The 26,127-nt window shown below is 40.7% G+C and overlaps 1 protein-coding gene across 9 annotated transcripts in view; it reads right to left on the bottom strand.

Annotated features, from left to right (window-relative positions):
• The window catches only part of itpr1b (inositol 1,4,5-trisphosphate receptor, type 1b), an 82,754-nt gene that overhangs the window by 31,176 nt on the left and 25,451 nt on the right, over positions 1-26,127 (bottom strand). For 4 of the 9 annotated variants that reach the window (XM_019267303.2, XM_027273613.1, XM_027273657.1 and 1 more), the window contains 11 exons: positions 25,966-26,091; positions 25,657-25,857; positions 25,013-25,264; positions 23,703-23,828; positions 23,360-23,488; positions 22,204-22,324; positions 21,906-22,090; positions 18,556-18,704; positions 17,856-17,967; positions 8,165-8,294; positions 6,415-6,599 (listed from right to left, as the gene is read on the bottom strand). In XM_019267303.2, coding sequence (XP_019122848.1) covers positions 6,415-6,599; positions 8,165-8,294; positions 17,856-17,967; positions 18,556-18,704; positions 21,906-22,090; positions 22,204-22,324; positions 23,360-23,488; positions 23,703-23,828; positions 25,013-25,264; positions 25,657-25,857; positions 25,966-26,091 — 1,716 coding nt within the window. Of the gene's footprint in view, positions 1-6,414; positions 6,600-8,164; positions 8,295-9,095; positions 9,144-10,110; positions 10,147-15,806; positions 15,843-17,855; positions 17,968-18,555; positions 18,705-21,905; positions 22,091-22,203; positions 22,325-23,359; positions 23,489-23,702; positions 23,829-25,012; positions 25,265-25,656; positions 25,858-25,965; positions 26,092-26,127 lie in introns of all 9 variants that reach the window. The other 5 variants (XM_019267298.2, XM_019267301.2, XM_027273414.1 and 2 more) reach the window with 3 other exon arrangements.

The following is a 26,127-nucleotide window of genomic DNA, read 5'->3' as shown; positions in this document are numbered from 1 at the left end:
GTTGCAGTGAAGGCATCGGACAGGACAGTGGGGTGTGGATTAACGACAGAATCAATAGTATTAAATAGCAGTCTTGGGTGATGGGAGCTGTTAGCTATGATGGAGGACAAATATTTGGACTTGGCTTTCTTTAGAGCTCTCTGGTAGGCAGCCAAACTGTCCCTTAACTAGCCCAGGGATACATGCAGTTTATCCTTTTTCCACCGCCGTTCAGCCTGTCTGCATTGTTGTCTGAGCAGACGGGTGTGGTCATTCAACCAGGGATCTAACTTTTGGTAGTTTTTTGCCAAAAAGGGGCAACAGAGTCAAGAATCGCAACATGTTGAATGGAAAGTGGAGAGTAGGCTGTCTGGACAAAGGGGAGGAACCAGCCAACAGTCATCAAGCAGCTGTGAGTTCCTTAAGGCAGCAGCAAACTCCCCAGCCATTGATGGAGTAAAGATTCGGCATCTGCAAGCTGGGGAAACTGGCTTATGGGCAGGTGGGGGGGCAGCAAAGTCGAAAACAACGGGGAGGTGATCCGAGATAGCAGTGTCAACTATTTCTCTGAGGGAAACTGGAAGCCAAGTCAAGAGTGTGCCCATACTCATGTGTTGGAGCATTAACGGGTTGAGTAAGATCAAAATAATCTAAAAGGCCTTTGAATTTGTTGTCCAGTTGATTTGCTGGACAACAAACATAAATATTAAAGTCTCCACAAATCAACAGTTTATCAAACTTTGGGATAAACTCAGACAAAAACTCAGAGAAGTCTTGAAGAAAGTCCTTATTAAATCTGGGTGGGAGATAAACTGTGGCGCACAGCACAGCACATTAAGCAAATCCGAGTTGTTTTCCTTCCCTCTTTTATGCAACAGTTCTTCTTGCTTGTTTTTCAAGCTGTTAACATCATGTTGTTGACAAGATGGGGCCATTCATTGATAATGATCTGATTAAGAGTCAGCAGAAGACTTATGCAAGCAGCCCGACTGCAGCTCCAGGATAGCAGCTTTATAAGATTACCATATTAAATAGAACTCATGACTATGGCTGTAAGTCTTTTATGCAAAGTGAATCATTTTGTCAACACTTGTCTGTCATACATGCCAAAGGCAAAAAAGGTAAAGCATGCAACAACTGTTGCTCTTTGCACTGCCTGCAGAGTCAGTTATACTAGGGTTGGGCATAAAACCTCAGTACTTGTTGGCTTCTATAAAAATGTGTGTGTGGCACAGAGTATAAAAAACTGTCAAATATTAGAAGTTGGCATCAAATACCTACTCAGATAAATCACTATTTAGTCAATTTCATATTTCATTTCGGTAATTAGCAGTTCTTGCATAGCTGTTTGTGCATGCTGTGTTCGAAACATTTAACCTTTAAGAAATTTGATAAATAATTTTTGTTTTGTATTGTATTGTAAGTTATTGAAAAGGTCTGGATCTGCACCAAATTGCAGGTATTGCATCAGAACCGGTATGAAGTCGAGATGCAGCTCAAGGATTGACATGAAGGTAAACATGACAAATCAGCTTTTGGCCTATTTGTGAATCACAAGAATATGGTTTATAGGTAATTTACTTTTGGATCTATAATTCATTTTTAACATCTTCTGGTTTAAGGTCTGACTATGTCTGAAGTAAATTCATAAATACCTGATCAACAGTCAGTGAGGAAGAGAACAGTGTTCATGCTGTACTTGTGCAGCTAACTGCCTCATTGTTGATTTTGAGCTGGCGAGAGATCACGAAATGTGATAAGATAAAATTCAAAGATGCGCTATCTTGGACAAGGAAACAGGTTCAGATAACAACTTGGATAACAACCCATTTTGAACAATCTGTACAAAACATGGCCCCTGCTTCTCCCCATTGACTGCTGAGTCATTCTTTAAAGAAAATGGTCAGTCAGCCAATCAGCTTTTCCCCCTGAGGCAGTTTAGCCCTCTACGTGTCCCACTACAGAGCCATTAATCCCCCTGGGAGCTCTGCTGATCCTGCGGCTGTCAGTCATGTTCAGCTCAGCAGGTTTACGTCGACTCATGATTCACTCTTCTGTTCTACAGATTCAACATGGTGGCACAGCGGTAGCCTTCTTTCTGATTATTCTGTGCTTCCATTTTTTTCCCTCCATTCCCTGTCAGCTGTCAGGCTGCCTCCTGGCATCAACACGGGCCAGTTATGTAAGGCCTGTTTATACCAACAGCTCTCTCTTTCTTTTTATCCGTCTCCCGCCTTACCAGCCTGACACCTTGGTGAGCGACAAAGCCATTTCAGTGCTTATTGGAGGGCTTCAGCTGCGTACTCTGCCACGCCCAGCTGGTAACCACGGAGATCTGTTCTTTGAAGCTACGACAAGACTTGCCAGATAGGAGTTTGAAATGAAAGAGAAATACACATGTGCGTGTATGATCAAGGTTCCGCAGAGGCAAGAAACCAAACAAAGTCTCAAACGTATGCAGTGACGATGACGACAACAACAACAACAACAACAACAACAACAACAGAAGTAAATGCAGTGATCTGACTTAACAGGGCAGCATTGGAATAATTAAACTTCTATAAACTGGCTTTAAAAGGAGAATCCCCTGGCCACTCTGTAGTTAGAAGAGAGCTGGTATTTTGATGACACTGGTGCCTGGAAACTCACTTTGCAGAAGCTTTTTAAAGCTTTCCAAGAGGTAGCTGTAAAGAGAACTTGAACTGAGCCGAGGGGGGGGGGGGCTAAATCATGTTTGGAAGGGGCCGACGGTAACGGCTTGCCACAACAAGCCTATTGAGTAAGAGTGGTGGCACCTGTTTGCTCCTGTGACAGTTATGGATCTGAGGTCAGGAAGACGGCGTTGAGTAGATGGAATGGCGGGCTGGGAGGAGCAGAGCTTCTACACTTCTACTCTTACATAACACACACAAACACACACACTCTTTCGCCGAGGGCTGTTTTTGGAATAAGCCTCTAAGTATATCCAGGAGCGTGTGCATGCATGTGTGCATGTGCTAATGGGGTGTGCAGATGCAAGAGTGTAGCTTTATTTTGCTATGATACAGTACGTGTGGTATACGTCTGCTTAAGTTACACTAGTAGTGTCGCACTATTTGCCGTGTATCACAAGACAGCAACCTGAAGGCTTTGAGCATACGTGTCAGAGAACATGTTATCTTGTCTATGAAGACCTTATCCATGAAAGGTTATGGAGGCCAATAAGTAATGTTTGACGTGTGTCCGACTTTATATAAGCAGTGTGTCATTTATTGCCAGATTTCTTCAAAGGAAAACTTTGACAAAAAGTCAGTACATCTCGTTTATTCTCAATTAGACTAACTAAGCAAGGGCTGCTACTACGTGACTGCGAAACATACGTAGTATGTGGGTGTGCGGGGTGGGTTGACACTGGTACCCTTTAGCACAGTCATTTGACTTCTGATGTGCAAGTCACCAAAGGATTATTTAGTGTATGTGCAGATGTCAAGATATAAAATTACAAAGATGAAAGACAAAAGTTGAAAGCCTGAAGTTTAACGGAAGTGACTGAGATTGCATCAAAACATTTAATTTCGCCCACTACTGGTTGTGTATTGATGAGGCGCATCAGTGTCTGATTTCTACTGCACAAAGTTATCAGAGATCTGCAGGACTAGACAGGCTGATTAGCATACAGGGAGAGACTTCTAATATGTGAAACTCCCTCATTGTGTCTGCACTCACATCAACGGTATTTAACCCAGGCATTACTGTATCTGTCTGGAACACCTAAATAAGGCCATCTTACATATAAATCAACAAATTTGCTGTTGTTTTAGTACAAATAAGTATTTGGCTCTAATGTGCTCTTATGAAAAGTGAATAAGTGTTTAAATATTTTAAACTACAGAGAAACGTCTCTGGGGATGGTGGCAGTGGTGGTCCGCTCACTGTGTGACTCTCACACATCGTGCATGGGGTAAACCTGGAAAAGTCTGGTAGGATTGTCTCCTGACCCATTTCCTTTTGTGTTCAGTAACACACTTACCATGTCCCTTTGGGCTGCAACATCAAGTCTAGCTAGCATCAAACTCTGGGCCTCTGGATAAATTCATACTGAAGCCAGCTAACAGCTCTCCATCTCTCTCTCCTCTCATACTTGCTTTCCCCCCAGAAAATTTGTTGGCTAGGCTACGACCCTGGATTACCTCAAAAACAAACAAACAGACTGCTTGGAGAAATGTGAGGGCATGTTTTTGTCCTGCTTTTCATTTAGACAACAAGAAGCCTTCTGTCCTGAAAAGGGGGCAGGCAACCCATCGTTATGTAAGACAGGGAAATGTGGTGCATCTGCTGATATGTTGTAAATTCACTCTGAACCATGCATGATCCTTAAACAAAGCTCACTTGTCTCTGTGCCATGCCAAAGAAGCAGAAAAACACCTAACTTAAAACTCTGAAACAAGAATCTTTTTAATAATGCTGTCTTCTCCTTGGTCAAGTCAACAAACTGCTCTGCGTATCAGGGTTACTTTGAGGCTCGTTTCTAAAGGCAAAAGTAGGTTATGTAGCAGAATTGTACCTAGATTCTTTGTAATTCAAATAACCTGGTGCTATTTCCCTGGATAGCACAATCACATGACAATGTGCTGTCTGTATGAAACATTTACATTCAAAACTGTGACTCAAACAACACAAAACTTTTGCAAATGACGGCCTAGGGTACACAAGACAAAAGCTCCACGCCCAGTTCAAAGCATATGCCACAGGCTACTTTGAGCAGTGGACACTGAGCTTCTTTATCACGCCTTAAACTTAAAAATCAGCACATGAAATAACAGCTAAGTCAAGATGTCAGAGGAGCTGAGCTCTCCTAAAAGGAGGCTGTAGGGAGTGGCTTTTCCTTAGGTAGCACCACAGAGCTACTGAAATCTACTGGATCTCTCCTAAGGCCTCTGAGGCATTGTGCCTTTTACTGCCTTCTTTCCACCAGCAAAGCATGACCCACTTAAGAGTCCAGTAGGAATGTTAGGAGCCCTAGGGCTCTGAGCGTCATTCACCCAGGCAGGCAGAGAGGCAGGCAGTAATTTATGTAACAGGAGTCATGTGAGTGCCTTTGTGTATGTGTCAGGCCTTGTCAGGTAATGACTAGAGGTGGGAGGGGAGGGGGGGTTGATTCATTGAGGAATCTTTACAATTCTACATTGACTCACAAGTGCAGAAAACTTTGTACGTTGTTGATAAAGTTATCAAGAAAAAGGCAGAAATCAACTGCAGGAGCATAGTGCAGCATGCACATGCCAGAGTTATCTTATCTTTAACGACTTAATAATTAGATTTCTGTGATGAAAGTTAAGCATTTTATGGAGACTAGCAGACATTAGCACCGTACTCCGGAAAAAAAAACACACAAGCTGATCAACTCACACTGCAGCACTTTACAAAGGCTCCCAGCCAACTTGGGCCTGTAAAGAAACTAAGTTGATATGCAGTCTGGTTCATTTCAAAAGACCCGCACAGTGTTTTTTTGGATAACAAGGCTTTTCTCTGGTGCTAATGTTTCAGCAGAGAGGATGTCCTCCACCACTGGAGACATAACCTTAATAACAACATTAACCGCACCGCAGAGAAACGGGACACCAAGGATCGATCCGTGAGATTCCCACGCCTAGAAACAACACAATGCAAATAAGAGCTTATTATGCAACAGGTTTATGCGACAGAACATACACCATAGCACAAAAACCACAAAACCAGAATACACTGATAGATGGCTCACAAGCAGCCTGCAGTCACCCACTTGGTCAGAAATACATGCATACGTACATGCACACAAACAAACATACAAACACGAGCCTGCAAAGATGAAAACATGCAGTTGCAGACACAGCAGCTCTTTCTCCCCCCCTTTCAACCTGCTTGCTGTGAGGTTTGCAAAGAGTTAGTGTTGCCTTAGCAACCTCTGGCTGGCTGTGGGGAGGCGATGACGTGTTTGGCTGCACAGCTTTGACCTCTCCCAGCAGACTACTGTTCCTCTTCCTTTCTGACTTCCCTTTCTCCGCTCCTCCACTTTCCCTTTTTTTTACATTTCAAATGTCAATAAGTTCAAACATGTCAGGATGCTGACTGTTTTGAGTCTAGATTTCAAAATGCCCACAGATCACCACGCTGACAATTGATTATCTCCCCTCTCCCCTTCTGAAGCCATCGTTGGTCACTTTATTTTTTTCAGCTGACAGAGTGGCGTTCCGGGGCAATAACTTAAATTCCTCCCAACACAGCTTCGCACCGCTGAGATAACATCTCCTTGTTGAGATTCTACTCATGCCTCTCTGAAGGGAGCACTTTTAGTGGTCCCATTTAATTGCAGGCCAGACGTGTGAGCATTTGAACTCATTAACACTTCACACTCACACTCCTCTACAGTCACTGTTTGTGACGCGTACTCTTGAACCCAGTAACCCCCCCGATTACCTGGATGACCGTATTTCCACCCTCCAGCAGTGCGATGGCCAACAGTATGCTCTCCTGGAAGATCCGGTCGCTGGTTGCGTTCATGATGAGGTCAATGACCAGATCAGAAGCGCCTTCTTTGTCCAGGTGGCACTGGACCTCCGCTAAACTCAGTTCACCTCGACCTCCAACCCCAGAGCTGACAACTACGATCACAAAGGTGGAAATGATTATCATCTATATTCATACTGATGTATTCAGATTTCAGACAGGCTACCTTATAGATCTATTATCATATTTGATGGATGCCTTCAGAGCAGTGGTCTGCATTCATATTTAATGCGTTAATTAACAAAATGTTACTGTTTGTTATAGCCTAGTAATATAACATATAATAAACACATAATACATAAGTACAGAGTAACTCTGATCACATTAGTGTAGTTCAGTTATCAATCATTCATAGCAGAATAAATTTTTGAGAGTATAAAGAAAACAAAAGAGTCCAGAGCATGTTTTAATCAGATTGATATAGGATGCCATTTAATAAAAAGGAGTTTATGCTAAGTGTCTTCTTTGACCATTTAGCCAAAGCACACAAATAACATCAGATGAGTCTATAGTTCTTGGAGGTACTCCTACTGCCGCTGCTGGCTACCACAGCCAGCCAGAGAGGCCGTGGTGAGATAACAGCACCCATCAGAGCCATCTCTGGCTGGGCGAGCCACTGAATCAACAACACATCCCATTCTAGACGGAGCTTGGCTCTCCGGTCGCCTGGCAACAACACGGCCTGCAGTATGCTCAGTAGCTGAGCCGAGGTCCAGGGGCTTAAAGGAGGACAAGGCCATGGCTGTGAATAAGATCTCTTTTTTTTTCCTCTGCTCTAAAGCATTAGAGATGAACGATGACTCATAGCTCTGATGAGAGACTCACAGCGGCTTGGCTGGAATGAATAAATGTCAGTTATGAACAATCTAATACATTTGTGAATGTCAGTCCGGATTGAGAAAAGACGGCCAACATTGGATGGATGGAGAGACAGCTTCAGTTTGTTATAAAGATTGTATTCTGGATGTACAGAATAGGGCCTTCAGTGAATGTGGCATTGTGAGAAAATGTTTACTGCTGTGTGGTCCAGGTAAGCGAGGTCGACCCCCCACCCTAAACATGTTTTGTTTACTGCCACTGAGTGGAAATTGTCAGTGAAGTCTGTCTGTGCAACTGATGGAGAAACTTTTTCCACATGGTGTATATATATATATATATATATATATTATATATATATATATATTGTCCAGTACCAATTTAAATAACTGTCAAAACTCTGCATGAGCATTTTCACTGACTTAAACAGAAGTTATCTTCAAATGTTTCTCGTGCTTTCTTTCTTTAAGCTGATTGGACAAGAGTAAGGGTCAGAAGGTTTTCTTTATAAGCTTTATAAAACACGCTTTGTGAAGATGATCTCTGTCTGGTGTAACTATGCAATATATCATTTAATTAAACATTTATTTCCCTTTTTGAAGTTCCTATAAAGTTTCAATGGCATGACTCAAGTTTCTTGTTTTGTGATCAGTTCCTGGCTGCCGTACTGCAGCTGACAGCTCTGAACTAGACTATTTTGGTTTGATGTACATTTGTGTGTGATGTATGTTGAGCTTGTTGCAACACCGTCTGGCTTTGCCAAGTAAATAATTTCCAAATCATCTCATCTTATCTTTATGAGCAAAAGCACAGACGCACAGATACTGTACTGTTAGACACACACCTGTAGGTGATTTCCCCGGCGCTCCAGCAGTGAGAGGACCGTTGCTAAAGGTTGTGAGGCTATCTCTCCTCTGGCCAGGTTTGACGTTTCCATAATATCGATTGACCAAGATCTGTCGCAGAGCTTCGCCCTATCAGTAAAAATATGGATGTTAGGTCCAGTTAAAAGTTACATTGTCACAGAACTGGAGCTGAAACCCAAAGTCAGTGTTACTACGCCAATGTAGCAGTATAAGACTAGGAAATGAATGCAAGGACAGACTTAGTCACACAAAAAATTTAAACTCTACGTCAAAAAGCCCAAAATGAAAAGCAGTGAAAAGTTACAGTACAAGGTTACATGGACACAAAAAAAATCCTGATCATTTCCTCTTTAGTGTGACTCTGCTTCACTTGAGAGCCTTGCCCTTTCATCAAATGCTGTTTTTAGAGTGGCTCAATGCAATAAAATAAGTACATATGTAACTACAGTTGTATAGAAATTTTGGGAAATGAAAATCAAACTAAAGAAACACAAAGATGCTCAGAAAGAAAGGCTAATCCTAATACAGACATCCTCTTTAGAAGATCACAGACCAACACACAGCTTCTTCTTATTTGACCTTTGCCCTCTGACCTCAGTCAGTGATGTTCAAAGGCGACACTGTGCCCTCTCCCACATCAAGACATGCTGACATTCAGCATTTCCCCATATTGGTTTGGTGTAAATCAGAGCAGCACAGTCACCTACATGATCCCTCAGGGTCAAACATGTCAACAGCCCAGAGTTAATGTGCACCGCTTGATGTGCCTCGCGTGTTATATATCGCATAACTGACAGGGGAGCAGCGAGTCCATGCTGTGGCCGCCGTGTGACTGTGAGCGCATGGCAGCACTCAGTCAGTTGTCAACCATCCTGGACCAGACCACAGCATACCAAACTGAGTACCTACCCTCGTTTGATCCTCCAGTTGCTTCTGTGGCTGGTTGGGATCAAGCTCCTTAAATGTGCGGTGAGTTAGCCGAAAGCAATAAAAAAAATAAATAAAATGAAAATAAAAAATGTAGGAAAAGAAATTTGGAAAAGAAATTAGAAAAACAAAATAGGGTGTTAATACAGTGCAAATTAGTTACTTTCCTAGCATGCAGGAAATTGGGTGCAAATTAGATCATGCAGTTAAAAGGGAAGTGGTTGTGTCGGGGAAGATGTGAGGTCGAGTCAAAGTCATGCAAGGCTTCATGCAAGGAAGGACCAATATTCACCAAATGACTAAAAACCTTTTCATCATCTGAAGCTGTTCATCAGCAACAGTTTCTTTCGACACACTCTCCAGACAATCCAGTATAGCACATTTCAAACATTGTAGTCAGTGCCTATCTCACTAATTTACAGTCACAGTGGCAAAAGAACCGAGATGATTTGCATAAGAGAATGACAAGCTGCCGGAGGGGGAGAAACACGAGGCCATGAGAATGAGGGGGGGAAAAATAAAGAAAAAACAGCTCTGTCCGGGTTACATAATGATGCCGTGAGCTACTGACACACACTGTAAGCACCAATCTGGCATGGAAAAACACCTCACCTGTGACTTCGACCCCCCCACCCCACCCCACCCCACTGACAGAAGGTCAGAAAATTGGACTTTGCTCAAAAACCAAGAGAGGTGGATAGAAGGATGAAGGAAGGACAGGAGGGAAGGAGGGAAGGAGGGAGGGAAGAATGGATGGGTGGACAACTGGGAGGCGGTGCACAAACAGATAGGTAGCATAATTCAAGTTCCACAGAGTGAGCAATATGCACGTGTGGTCTATGAGGATGGGTTGTGGCTCTTTATATATTCGGATAAAGAGATTAAGACTGAACACAAGTGTAATGGGATGGAGTTAGTATGTAAATATGAGAGATGATCTTTGATCAGCAGTGACCCATATTAGCAGGCAGCAGGGCAATATGGGTCTTAAACACACCTCAGCAGGGACTTCAGGCTCGGGTGGAGGTGCCAGCTGATTGGAAATAAAAGGATGATGTTAGTCAAAGTCTGAAGATGTTGAATTAGTTACGCTGCTTCTGCCTCCAAAGCACCCTCCCTAAAAAAAAAAAAGAAAAAAAAAACTCTACCTAACTAACTTGTCATACCTAAAAGCTGCTGCTCATTTACTGATGCATCTGGCTTTCTCCTGCTCACTAAGATTGCCGTTCACATCTGCACATCATAAATGTACGTGACTTAAAGAGCCGGGGGCAGAGAGAAGGTGAACAAAAACATGTTGCTCACTGAGATCTTGGTGATAATGCATTTCTAAAAGGGTGTAAGAAATTTCATTTCAACATGTTTCGTGTTATGTGTTTTCAATGAGCTAGATATGACGGAGCAGAAACTCCATAACAAACAAAATAAATAAAAAATCGCCCGTCATCACTACACTGTAGACCTACACTGGGGTGTGTTTCGTATTCTGTTCTTTACTGTTAACCTGCTCCTCCGCCAATATGTATATTTTGAATGTACAAGCGCATGAGTAGTATTATTATTATTATTATTATTATTATCCTGCTGATTTTTTGACCTGGTTCAGTGCAGTTTAATTACTGACATATTTTTGTTGTTGGAAAGTTTGTCTTAAGTCAACAGTGGTAACAATAAATATCAATGATAAAGACAATAACATGCAAATGCAGCATTCTTGGAAAAATGATACCAACTCCCTCAATTCATAAAACTCAATTTGAAATTTTATAAACTAAATAAATGTAATTAAGTTGTTCTCTGTGGTAAACAACTTATTTAGCTGACAAAGCTAATAAAAACACCTCCATATATGTGCACACAGACAAAACTTGCAAAGATTGTGAACAACTAAATAACAAACATGCAACCCAATATGACCATATGTCTCTCTCTGCAACACAGTCATGGTGGTTCATGCTGATTAATTGTGCAACTGGGCAGGAATTTCCCTGCAACAAGCCCCCTTTTACGTCAACACAATTATTTCCACAGAAAAATGGTGATGCATCACATATGCAGCTAAAACTATATTTAACATCCACCGTGTTGTCACTTCTAAATGTTTTGGTATATAAAAAATACGGCTCACCTGAGTGGATAACAATTATGAATTATAATTAATCACCACTTCCAATTGCTATGCTTCTCAGACTCTATGATGAAACATCAATAGCACAGCAAAAGCGAGACAAATAAACACAATGAATATCAGGACATTTGCAGAAACAGAGGCAGTAAAGGTTGTATGATCTAACTGTCAAGAAAAATCAGTATACTCCTCTGGGGATGTTTTCCTCTCTCAGGGGGCTGCCAGTAGTTATATCATCCCTCCTTTTTTCAACAAAACATAACTTAGAGCCCTAACCCATATTTTCAAAACAGCCAGACACAGTGAGCAATGCATTACCTCACCTCACCAGGAAGCCATAAAGGCAATTGGCCGCTCATAATTAAAGAAAACAAGTCTTTAGGGAAAGGCCAGGAGGACGGTTTTGTATAGCAATCTACTGACAATATAAAAGTGGCCTGGAACAGAGGCAAACTTCAAATAATTAGCAGGTGTTATATGTTGGCTGAAGTGCACACTAAAATGCCAAAATAAATGGCTAACTTTCCCATGCCCCCCTTGTCTACCTTGTGCTGCCTGGATGGAGGTGCACCACTGCTACTCTCTCCTGAAAGACATCTCTGCTGCACTTTTATTGCCAATTACCACTGAAGGTCAGAAATCAGTGGAGAGTTTAAAATTCCAGAAAAAACATGAAAAAAAGGAAAGAAAATTGCTGGCTCTTATGTAACTGCTTCCTGAGAGCTGGCTGGAGCCCAAGAATCGTGCAGCATTAAGTTAAGGAAAGTGGGACAGTGCTGCATGCTGCTGAGGAACGTCTGCAGCTCCCCCTGTTGACCAAGAAAAGAACAACAACCCACCGTCTCCTGATTTCACCCACAGTAGCAGGCGGGGAGGATAAACCAGGACAAACAAGAGTCTGCCTGAGGCAGCTTGGCAGAGTTAGTGATGGGAGTGGCAGACAGTGGAGAAATAAAAAGCATAACGGAGAAAGTGAAAGTGAAATAGACAAAACAATAATGTTTGTGAATCAATGGGGATGTGGTCAGAAATAAGGCATAAGGGAAAAAGAGGAACCGGTAATCTAGAAATCTCTAGCTAAACATAACAGAATAATGGGGAGATTGTGGCGTGTTGGCATAAACACAAACAGATTGACTGGAAACACATTCCCTCTCTCTCTCTCTATCTCACACACACACACACACACACACACAAGCATAGAAATAGTCTCTTATATAACCCTAACTACATGTATGGGTTACGTACTCAGCGCTGTGCTCAGGCAAAGCATGTTACATCACCAGAATAAGACAGAGACATCATCTCTAGCTGACCCTTTTGACCTCACAGAGTCGCACACACGAAGAGGTCCACATGCACGTGAAGAAAATACACAAACACAAACACACGCACACGCACATGCACGCACGCACACACACACACACACACACACACACAGTGAATGATATGATCGGGCCTGACAATGAGGGTGGCAGGCTAGTCGTGTCTTGTTTTCCCCTGGCTCGCATTTTATCACGTTTCTATTTCTGGAAGAGTGAGATAACCTCTGCTAATGGGTGAACCATCACTCCGTTTTATCCTGCTCTCTCATCATTCTCCATGGATACACACACACACACACACACACACCACAGACTGGGCATGCACCAACTAGAAGTATGATGGGCTCTGTCAAAGAGTAGTGAAACTGACAGCTGCACTCATTCTACGAGACCTTTGGGTGGGAGTTGGGGTGTGTTATGGTAGGTCAGAGAGCAGCAGCAGGCTAAACAGCGGGGTTACATAACAGCTATAATGGCAGTTTATCTTGCCGTTGTTGAGAGGAAGTTGGGGTTTTGGCCCGCCTGTCTTCCATCTGAATGACATCCACACACACATGCTGCCAGCCAACAGTCAGGGCACTGTATGCTGCTGCTAATATGAGTGTGTGCATGAATGAGTGACATACAGCATGTGCTGCGAGGGTGCGGGCATATGTGTACATTCTTAAAATGCATATGGGAGGAGTTGATGGAACAAAAGGCCGGTCTCTGAGAACAGCCCTGTTTTTGTGGAAGTCGGGGATTTCCATTGCTGCAGTACCAAACAGCATACACAAGGAGGGAGGGAAGGAGGGAAAATAAGACAGAGACATAACAGAGAAACTGAGAGCATGTTGCTTCCTGGCAACTCTGGAAAGACCCTTTCTGACAATTTCTCCATTCCCCCAACTATCATCATTGTTCACTTCCCTTGCACTCACCACACTCTTGATTAAGTGACTAATGACTGTTGGCCTGTTTTTCACTCTTCAGGTTTTTTTTTTCCCACTGGCACAGATTCTTCTGCTCTGACATGGTGTGCTTACAGCTTTGACAAATTTATTCAATTCAAGAGAAGCTACCAAGTTGGCTGCAAACATTAAAATGTTTCATACCAAAACAAAGCTAGTAAAAACAACTAAAAGGTCCATCTTACCAGCTGTTCTCTGGAGCTTTCAACCACATGACACAGCCCTCATCAGTGGACAGAATTGTCATGGAGATGAATGTCATGCTGCAAGCCAGTAAATGTCAGTAAAGAAATTTGATTCTAAACTTTAAGCCAACAAGGACAACATGTCCTAAAAGTGCTACAAATGAAATAATAATGCATACTGCGTTCACAGTCAACTCCATGTGGTGATGAAGAACTTGTCATATGGTTGGATATGGTTTTCTCCAGGATTTTTTTTTTTCAGACTGCTTTACAATAAATATATCTGCATCTTTTGAGCAAAGAAAAGTTAAAAAAAATATTAGAGGACCTGATCAAACTATGAAAAACATTTCAGATAAATAGGAGTTTAAGAGGACCAGCTTCTTCGAGTAAGCTAAAGGTGAGTGGATTGATTTCTGGTCTGAATCACGAGAATGTTAGCCGTCCAAGTAAGAGGAAACAGAAGCATGGCCTTCCTTTTCAAAATATCACACCTACAAAATAAACTAAAACAAACTAATTAACTAATGGCTTAATTAAAACAAAAAAACACGTACAGACTACAATTAAATCCTATGATGTTAGTCACCAGTGACGTGAGAGGTAGAAGTGTAGTCACACCTAAATTTCCATAGAAAGGACAAACCTGTTTTATCTACTTCCTTTAAGAATATACAAGGAGCTTTTATTTTGTGTTCATTCTGTTCTGAAGTTTTCAAGGGGAATCTGACCAAATCGGATCTGGTGGCTGACATTAAGAATAACTAAATCAGCCAATATTCTCATTGATGGTCTTGTGAGTTTATTTAGGTCATACATGGGCATCAGTATTAAACTGATACAGTTTGATACCCAGTTAAGAACTCCTCGTAGTACATTTAAGGCCACAGGTCATGACCACTAACTTATTTTCGCAATGCACACTCATGACATGCAAGCTGCTACACACACTCCGGCCCCCTGTGTTATGAACTATCTGTTAGATGGAGTATCCCTGTCTATATATACACTCACACCTGCTCTTGCAGTGGTGCCAAAGGGCTTAGAAGAATATGCTCGCTTACCACCATCCATCATAAGGGCTGTGCGGATTGTAGATTAAGTGTCCAGAAAAATAGAAAGAGCTCATTGATGTAATGCAATGTAACACAATGACCCTAATAGATAGGATCTTACCATATTCAGTTTTTAAAAAGACTACTAAAGTTGACGGATGTTCACTTAGTAAGATTATATTTTCAACAGGGCCATTGGGGGGTTTAATGTGGAAGGAGTATACATCACAATTAAAAGTTATTAAAACTAAAACCTGGCATGGTGCATAGATTATTTATAAATTCAATATTTCAGTCAGATTACAATTTTACCCCTGGCAGTGTCTTTGAAACAACATTTAGACCATCATGACTGGAAATAGTAGAATACAACTGGTCAACAGGTGACTGAGCTAAAAAATAATAATAATAAGATTCAAGATTAACTGAATCTTAAGATTAACACCAAGATCAACTGTGAAAAATCAGATGGTGTGAATAAGTCTCCTTAATGTAACAGGAGTATAAAGTCCAAAGAGAAAAGATTCCAACTGTTACAGCGTGAACAAAATAGGTGACATAAAAATAAATAAATAAAAACATTTTTTTTAAAAATCACCCTCTGTCTCTGCACGGAAGTTCCAGGGCCCGAAAGTCCCACACAATTTGTGATGAGCAATCTTAGCTGCATATAGGTGCTGTGATAGGTAAGCTAAAATCAGCAGTAATGTTGCGTAACTTGTGTAATTCCCGAGAATATATTCAGCAAAACAGTATTCCTTCTTAAAGAGTGCACCTCAGTACAGTAAGTACACATCCATATGTTGCACAACAGACAAGCGTATTGCGAGCATAATGTGAGCTCGACATGCTAGCAGTATGCTACATTTTTAGGATGGAGATTAGGAGCAACTCTTACAGGCACAATACAGGGAGCGATGGACTACGCTACTGACAGGCGTCACAGATGAGAATGTGGTGCTAGAAAGTCTACTTGCAGCACAAGCATGTCTATGTTGTTAGTGGGAGACAAATCAGATGTACATCACAATAGTAATTAAAATGATCAACCTCAGCCACATCCATTTCATCATCAAAGGCAATCAGCTGCAAGAGAAAAAGTATAGGGGGCAGAGTTAGTAGAGCTAGATTAGTGAGTTACAGTAAAGCTTGGTCAGAAGAGTGTAAAGCTTGTCACACACGCAGCATGTCAAGGTAGTGAAACATGTAGAAGCAGAGCATGTTAAAGCTCAAACAGAATATGAATTTGTAAGTATAATTATGAATAATTGTAAAAAGACCCGTCTGACTTTCATGTTTTAATGTTTTACAACATTGGAATCACACATCACATTAAGCTTGATTGATATGATTACAGAAAAAACATTATATGAAATGGTTGTTGTCCTTAACTAGATAGTACGTAGAGGTATTTAACATATGTCTCTTAAAACTTTGCTTATATTCCTTCATGTCCTCACTAGCTCAAATCTTCTCTGGGGTTATTCAACAGTGGCTTTGTCTTTCCCATGATGCTTACCATGATCAGTCACTGACTTTAAAGCTCTATGATTAGCTCATGTTCCTTTATGGATAAATGCAAATGTTGAGAAATACTAACTGAGCAAAGGGCCATCGTTGGTGAGAGCTTGGTGAAATCAAAGGCTGAAAGACAGACATTGAGCTTGGCTGACTGCCGTTGGACTAGTAAGTTATATTAGTGTGCTGCTACTGTATGTCTTGTGTTGTTACATTTGTTTCATAGCTGTCGACTTTTTATCATAAGTAATGTAATCATAATAAATACACTTGTACAAGTGTCCATATTTATGACAGTGGCACTCTGACACCAGGGGTGCTAAAGCACACAAAACACCAGTTTCTATGCCCTGTTGCTTTAAAAGCATTGCTGAAATGTGTGTTGATGTGCTATAGGGCTAATGGCTTCAGACAGCAGTAAAACAGAGAGCATATTATTTGGGTGTTGGCAAAGTACAAATACATTCAGTAACACCACAGCTCTGAACTGCATTCGGTTTAAATTGGGCTTCAGTGCTTGTAACATGAGAAGAGAAAGCGGCCGTTTGTTGTCAAGTATGTTGCCATTCTGTATGCACCAAGATTTAATAGACCTCTGTGCTTGTGTGTGTGTGCTGAGGGGTGACTCATAAACCAAGGCTAATCTTTTCTAGTAAAGGTACCCTGTGGAGCTTTTGTTCACAAACAGTTACAGTGTATTTCCATTCTCCCCAAAACACACAGTGTGTATTCTTAAAGCTTTAAATGCATTGAATGCCATTATCGCATTAAAGAGATGTTTTTTGTAATAATTTGAAACCCGCTCTGTTGACATACCTGTTCACCATAGCAGTCTTCTTTCCTTCATTTTTACCACCTACTTGTGGAAGTGTGTGCATCTTATTGCACATGAGATATAAACAGAGCAGAGATTTGCTCATCAGAAGCCACTACTGTTCAGAAACTCCACACAGGTACCTTGAAAACATAACCACTCTATCAAAAGTGGAAGTAAAACCTTCAATTTCACGAATCAAATTGCAGTTGTGAGTTGACTTTGTTTCAGCCTGTGATGCTGCTATTGTTGTTGAAACAAGACAGTTGAAGCAACCAATTAGAGATTAGTAAATCAGGTCATTAGTAACCAATGAAGATTGTGTCAAATGATTGAGTGAGAGAGTCATGCATGTTGTTAAAAGTGTTAATAATGTTGATTTTTGTTACTTAAATCATTTGGACTTACTGTTTCGATAAAGTACTTTGGAAGAAAGCATTGAGAGAATCTATTTCTTTTATTAAATACGTACCAGTGTTTGCTGAACATAAAACTACACGATGCAGAGTATATATAAACTGCCCTTGCTACAGTGATTTTAAGTGATTTTTTTTCCTTTTTAGCACGCTCCACAGGCTCCAGAGGAAACCATGCAGCCTCTTCTTTTATTGGACAGCTTTTTGATCTCAGGTCTTACTTTTTTGCTGCAGTGGGACAGGGATGCTGCACCCTGAGATGTCACTGAGGGGTTTTTATCTCATGTGTGGGTGAAACTTGGGCACGACTACAAGCAGATGAGGAGAAACAGGAATGCAGGAGGTACGTACCTTCTCCCCATAGCCCCGGTCTTTTGTCATCATTTCCCTCAGTGTCTGCAGCACTTTGATGCACAGACGCTCTTCATTCTCTTCCAGCAACTGCTTGGTGTGTTTGATCAGTCTGGTCAGGAGAGGAGAAAGAAAAGTGAGGACATACAAATGGTTTGATGAAAGCACAGCTGTCCAACCACCTAACTGCACCACTAATTACACCTCAACTGTGACAATCACAGCATTGTTGTTGTTGTTATTTCAATCAAACAGTGATCTTTTAGCTTAAAACAGCCTGGCAGCATATTTAAATGTCTATTTAAATGAAAATAACTGCAAAGAAATGGGTTATTCAGAGGTGAAACTTCTTTACTGAAGGGCTTAACACATAATTTAAAGGGACTTAATTCATGTTCAACAATATTTATTATATTTAAAGCATACTTATCATTACTACTGAGCACTTTCCGGATCTCACTTAAGACTTTTTTTATGTATTTTTTCTACAGCACAAACAAAGTTAAATTGTAAAGTTAAATCCAAAGAACAAAACAAAACCAAACACAAAAATGGGCACCGGCTGCCCCCGTTCAGTCTCTCAGTTAGCACTTTCTCTGAGGCTGTGCGATCATGTTAAAAGGATTCACTGACACAACAACACTTTTCTCTGAGCATAGGTTAGACAAAGATAACTTGGTGATTGCAGATTTAGACTTACTTTGATATGAAGCCTCCACTCTCACATTTCTTGCGAGCTTCTGTGTTTTCAGGGAAGAGCAGCTCTGGACGATGCAGCACATCGACCAGCACTGAGAGCTCAGCTTGGACCAGTGGCCTCAGACGGTCCTCCAGTGCTGAGACTATGTCCTACAGAGCACCGTGACATACGACATCAGCTTAGATGTGACCAGACACTGTACTTTAAAGACAAAAGACTACAGAAAGCTGTGGTGAGTTCACAGACCTGATGAAACCACAGTCTTGAATATTTATTAGTCCTGAACTTTTTATTTCAAATGTAAATAAACTTATCAATACACCCCACACACACCTGATTATCACTTACTGACTGTTGACATAGTATCAATGTATAACAAGGGGAACTTAAGGACTGAATATGTAATAAAGATTAGGATTTATACTGGGGTTCAGATGTTTTAATTCAAATAGTGTGTATTTCCTGTCTTTCGCATGTCTCGTGCACTTCCCTTATTTGGCCTGTGTTTTATTATGGCTGGCAGGGAGAGATAATTATAAATCAATAGTACAAGGACAAGAGAGACAGGTTAGAGAAGTATCATTTAGATAAAGAACATCCTGTTCATTACTGAGCAGAAAACCAAAAAAGGCCGTTATGATGCTATCTGGATCGGTGGGGAGGTGTCAGAGACAGCCCATTAAAAAAACTGAACCAACTGTTAGAGCTCCACGAGGAGCCTTTTACTCTGTAACCCCTTTTTGTGTGTTGCACTGTTAAATGCTCCTTCTTGTACAAGAATAATAAATCCAACTTATACTTTGATACTTTGAATCCAGTCTTTCTTATTGAAGGGTTTTTCTTAAAAATATCCCATAACAGAATCCACTTAACGCATACAGCAATCTTAAGTTAAATGTAACATAGATAATACATTATCATATATTCTCATATGTTAAAAAGTACAATTCTTAAGATTTACATTTGGTATATACAATTATAGTAGTGTATACTATTTTATTGATTTTATTGCAATGCCAAGGCTTAAATGAAGTTCTTTTTGATGAGCGGTGTATAGCATATTTCTAGGGCTCCTTTAGTGAAATGTAAAATGGAAGCTGGTTTTGAATGTTCTGCAGTTGACGACGTGGTGGATGTAATTAAAGTTTTGCCATCCTGTTCATATGACCTCATCCCTGCCACCCTATTCTTTCTTTTTATAAAGTAATAAGAATAAGTGGGGTGTTGGTTAGCTCTCTAGGTAGAGTGTGCTCCCGATGTACAAGAGGCTCAGTCTTTGCTGCAGCGGCCCACGCTATTAATCTGACCCGTGACCATCCACCACATGTCATCTCTCTCTCCCCGCTTCACTATCACTATTCAGCTGCTACTATTTAATAAAGGTTCAAAAAGTCCAAAAAATATAAAAAAGTAATAAGTATCAAGAAAAGGTGTAACAATCATTTACAGAATCTAATATTTGAGGCAGTGTGTTGTGCAGAATGAAAGGATTACTCCTACAGCATTTCAGCCTCACTTACTGTCATGTCTGCTGATGATTAGTGTGAAAATAGGGAAATATGTGAAGTTGCATCATGAAGACTCCCGGTCTGGTGCTGATTTTAGTACTGTGTGGGCTGTCTAGTGGCTAACAAAAGTGCCACTGGGATAAGAAACTTAACAGACACTGAATGTGTTGAAACATACATTCAGAGAAATGCTATTCCCCAAATAAAGGCAAGAAAGAAATGGGTATAATATTACTATGTGAACCACATTACCCTCTGTCTGAAAGGGTTGGTGAGTAACCCCAAACAGTCTTGGGCAACTCTACAAAAACATTATGACTTATATTAAAAACAATCTTGACTTTTCAGCCCTGCGTTTCCTGTCAAAATAGAGATAACAACTTCACTGGACCAAACCAAGTTTTTCAGGCTTCCAGTGAAAGCTGAGTGAGTCATGTGTTATAAGAAAAAGGGGTAGAACAGCCGGACATGTGACTAAACAGCTTCTACAGAATTGTGTTTGCCTTACATTTACAAAAAGAGTTACGTCACTCCTCAAAATTATTGACGCAGGTGGGGAGTCTTGATAGGCCTATCGTGGTCTTTCTATATCTATGTCGAACAGCAAAAATAATATGGAAACTTAGTCCAATTATTGTTTTTGTGCCACAGCACTTCAATCAGAGCAGTAATCTCTACTGAGCATGTTACTAACTAAACTTCTTCCCCGGAGTTTCTGTGCTCTCTCACCCAGCAGGTTCTCATGGATCGTGGCTGCTGCTGTGGTCCTGCACAACGTCCACTACATATATCTCACTATCTCTATCACAGGTTCCACTGCTACATTTTATCATTCATTGTAATTCATTGTCATTTTCTCATTGTAATTGTACAATATGTTTGTGTTGATTTGTTCTGTACATGTGACATCTATTACACGTCTGTCCATCCTGGGAGAGGGATCCCTCCTCTGTGGCTCTTCCTGAGGTTTCTTCCACCTTTTTTCCCTGTTAAAGGTTTTTTGTGTCACTCGAACCGAGGGTCTAAGAACAGAGGGTGTCACTCCCTGTACAGATTGTAAAGCCCTCAGAGGCAAATGTACTTTGTGACTTTGGGCTATACAAATAAAATTTGATTTCATTTGTCAGTGTGGCTTTGTGTGAACTTGTTTGTTTTTTTCCTGTGGTTGAATAAAAATGGTCTCAAACACTATACGTGATCAATAAGACATTGTTTAGATTGGGGACAATGTGCTCTTCCAGGAGAATTATTCCAATAGAACAATTACAAAACACTTTTATTCTATCAGAGACAGAAATTTAGTTTTTTTTTGTGGATTAAAAAAATGTGACTAAAACTGGATCATTAGTATAAACACAGAGGTATTATTCAATCATGTATCTGACCAACACAGTAAAAAAACAACAAAAGCTGCATGTGCATACTGTGCAGTTGGTGGTTTGAAGTACTTTCATCACCTTTATTCCATGTTCAAGCTCCTCTCTGCCAAATTGACTATGTTGCAAATGACCACAGAAACACTACTGAAAGAACTTGATGTCCTGTACCACTCTGTCATCAGATGTGTCACTAATGCTCTTTATGAAAGCCAGTGCCACCACATGTTCTCCTACATAAAATAAAATGTAAATATATTTTTCTACCACTGTTTTATTAAACCGGTGTTGTTTCTTTTTCCCCCACTCTCTTTTTGTTTCTGTTTTGTTTGTTTTTTGTCATCACACCTTTCCTGCTTGAAGGAACTGTTAGATGAGTTGTCTGGTTAGATTATTAAATAAATTAAGAAAAATGTAATTAATTAGATTGAATCCTTAAGAAAAAAAAAATAGTCTTACTACTGACCTGTAGCCTCTCAATGATGTTTCTGTAGTCTTTGGAGGTAGTCAGGCCGGAGTCTCGTCTAGAAGTGTTTTTAGCAGACAGTCTCCAGCTGAGGATGCTCTTCTGCACGACATTATTGGACTTGACAAACAAGTTGTTCACCTGACTGTCCAAGTCCACTGGGATGGCAATAGCTCTGCTCTTAGCTGGGTAGAGGAAACAATGTAGATGGTTCGGTTTAATGCTTTTAAAATGTTCCATAATGCCCTTTCTAATGTAATAACAGAGACTGGAGGTTGATGTTAACCCACTATCTTACCAACGTCTGAGAGGACTTTAATGCAAGCCTCCACTGAGGCCTTCTGAACAGGGTTAAGCCAGTTACAGTGATATACTCTGAACACTCCCTGAAGCAGTTGTACGAATACTGGCTGACGAGTCTGTAAGACAAAGAGAGAGCAGAAGATAAGAATGAGAGGGAGTACAAAATAAACAAACGTGTAGAATATACGTGGGAAAAACTTAATAAGAAACAATGTGACTATTGTGTTAATTGACTGGATTGAACCTCCTAACCCACTTTGTGCTAGAGATGTCACTGTGAGGATACTATAGCACCTATGGTGAGGGGGTCTACAGCTTCGGGTCCAGTCGGCCAGCTGTTTACGATAATGTGCAGTCCCAACGCATCACAACAAATCAATGTTTAACAGAGAGGACAACTGATCTATCACCACAATTAAAGAGCAATCTATCAGCTGACCACAGCCCTACAGTAAAATAAATACCTCAGTTATCTTTCCAAGAATGATGGCCTGTTGCAAGAGAAAGAGGGTTGTGACGTCATCATGTATTGATAAACCTCAACAAGAACAGAGGCTTACAGAGAAGAAAAATAAGTTCTACTGGGGCCAACTTTGAACAGAACAACTCCACATACCAAGGAAATGGGGAGTCAATAAGACAGCTGCATGTAACACTACACCACAGAGTTGCTGTTTGATGGATTTGGCGATCTATAGACGGTATTGGTCATGATTTGTAAGGAAAGCTGTGGGAGACATCACACCGCTACATCAAGGTCTAAGGAATGGAGCACGTTGTGTGAGACATCATGTGCACCATGTCCCAGCAGAACCTTGTGCAACACTCCCACAGATCTGGGAACAAGAGAGTCTGTGTGCTGACTAAGCTATAAATGTGAAACCCACACAGTGATGTTACTTCTTAAGATTCAGAGCCTGGTGATAATCACCCAGGGGTTGGGAAACAAAATGAAGGGAATCATCACTGTTACTTACATACATATGGCATGCCATCTAAGCAGAGGGAAGAATCATGTATTTATATACACATGTAGATGAACAGGGTTTCTCTCTGTCAAACAACTCAACCCAAGTATATGCATGATTTACAGACTGCAAACAACAAAAAAGACTGCCAATTCAAATTCTGTGCTCCATAGTTCACCTTACCTGCAGGCTTGTGCTCTGGTCAGAGAAAGGAGAGCTAAAGAAACATGTGACAATGCTCATGACTGTCTCGGTTACATAACGCTCCAGCGTGGTATCTGCATGCTTCCTGTCACTGGTGTTGTTGCACACCTAGGCAAGGACAGAAAAGATATTAGCATGACTCACAGCCACTGGGTCACACTTCCTGCATGTGGGCAACAGGTAAAACACTGCATGCTGAGTTGCCATAATCACCCAAACCCACGATGTTATTACAAAACAGGATAACACTGTCCATCTACTGGTCACATTGTCTGTTAGCAGTTGGCTTCACTTTGAGATAATTAAATACATTGCCACTTACCCTACAAATATCCACCAGGAAGTTCTCAAACAGCTTCCACATATGGTTGGACGTATAAATCTCCTTCATCTCTACCTCTGTGTCGACATAGCAGTGGTTCAGGAAGTTGATATAGGCAATTTTCACCTATTAGGATCCAAACAAAAAAGGAATAAGACACATTTTTCAAAGGTGGACTGAAACTAGCTCTCAAACACATACAGTAAACACATTACTTTCAGTGTACATAGATGTGTTAGTCCCTCAGAATTTTAATAACAGGGACAGAAGAACCTATAAAACTATAAGATACACATGCCGTGTCACTGTAAATATTATAATCTTTTATTGAGATTTTATCTGCTCAACACACTGCCTCTCATTTATTGTTATCTGGAACACCTGCATAGTTTAAGGTAGGACAGCCATCTGTTTTATGAACGGTCTGAATTTTTAACAAGGTCCTGCAAATGTTTATTATAAGGTTTGGTCCAGGCTAACTCAACAGCATCACATTTGTAGACGTCTGGCTGCACATTCAACCTGCCGTGTGTCGTCCACTACAGTAAACAGAGAAATTGATCATAGTCTTGTGGTGGTTTGTTGGAGGACTACAGTTCCACACATTAAAAACTACAAATCTTTGAACACAATCCCCCTGACAACAAGAATAAGTCACACTTGGTGAAAGTCTGTGTATTTAGCCATCATCTTTGACAACGATTGTCATGAAGCACATTCTGATTCCTGATCCAACATGTGCCACAAAACCAGGTGATGACACTATAATGAGAATGTTGTTATATAATTAAAATGTAATCCAGATTAGATGAGTCATATTCAGAGGTGACCATTTGCATCCACAATATACTGCTGTGCTAAACTGCCTCCTTGTTGCCAAAATAGCTATTCGGAGCAATATGTAGCTTTATGACACCTCTTTAAAATGATCTCTCTCGTTTGTTCCGTTAGATCGTAAAATGACTTTTAGTCTCCTGAAATGAGGAAATAGATATTTGTTTTTTAAACACTCTCAGTTCAGAGTTAACAATCTGCATTTCATTTGAACAGTTTCATTGCAACTTCAGTGGTTTTGGAGAACCTAAAAAACAAAACAAAATCACTACAACAGAGACTACATTGTACAGGTTTTTTTTAATATATATATATATAAATATATATATACACACAAGAGCTGAATCACACACACCCACACACACTAACCTTGGCTTTAATTGCTATCAGTTTGTTTTAGTGCACAAAGACTCTGAATAATAACTAAGACACATTTCAGCTGAAAAAAGCAAACAAACAAAACTCATTATTCATACCTCAGGGATACAGTCTTCATGGGTGACGACCCGTACGATATCGTCGAGGGGCAGCAGGGAGTTACACTTGATCTCAGTGTAAACGTTCTTGCCCTCAGTGCACACAGCCAGCAGTTCCACAAGGTGGATGTGATACATGAGAGGGCTGTTTTCATCCATGCGGTCTCGCTCTGAACGCATCATCTGGACTAGAGTCTGGAAGGAGGCACGATCGTTGTAGAAGACCAGGACGTCCTCACCTGAGTTCACCAGCTGAGTGTCAGAGAGTCAAAGTAGAGTCTTATTACCAAAAGATCTTGTCAGTACATTACATCTGTCAGTTAGCATGACATCACCAACACCTCAAACACACATAAGGATTTCTGATGAAGTCATGAAATAATATAGATAGATAGAATGTAGATAGATGGACTGATGGGGCTTCTAATACATTATGACTACCTATACTCATGCCTCAATAATCAACTTGTAAGGATGGAATTGTATAACAGTCTATGCAGTGTTATCTTACTGCATCAGAAAGCATTAGGTTTGTTTATGAGAATAATCAAAGCGTTATGAATGTCTTATAATTCACTATGCATATCCAAATAACACACAGCGCTGCTACCTTTCTCTTCTGGTGTAAAGATCATAGAACTGACCTCGGCCATGACAATGTCCTGACACTTCTTGATGAACTTGTTTTCAGCCTTCACAATGGTCTGCAGGAACTTGAGGTATTGGACATGTCGGCCATGTGTCTCAGTACAGTGGACAAAGTGCTGAACCACTCGCTCGTTGATCTCACTGCACAGCTGGAAGTTATTCATGAAGATGTGCTGCATGGTGACTGCCTCCAAGATCTGAAAGAGTTGGAAAAAGAGGAGATAAAAATAACAAATTAAGATTGTTTTTCCAAAATATCACATTCTGGAAACTGAAAATGAACCTGAGAAACCAGTACTACTAACCCCTGGGTTAAGAAACAAGTTGATGTGCTTGTGGAGAAGAGCCTGATTCTGTTGATTCCCTGCACAGAAATTCTGCAGGAACTCATGAGCCAGTTTCATGATCTCCTGCATCCTGACATCCTCTCCCTAATGCACATAACACACAGTCAAACTTTCTAATAA

Source organism: Larimichthys crocea, chromosome I, assembly GCF_000972845.2.
Source record: "Larimichthys crocea isolate SSNF chromosome I, L_crocea_2.0, whole genome shotgun sequence".
Lineage (NCBI taxonomy): Eukaryota > Metazoa > Chordata > Actinopteri > Sciaenidae > Larimichthys > Larimichthys crocea.
Note: the sequence above shows the minus strand (reverse complement) of the source record. Positions and strands in the feature narration are given on the sequence as shown.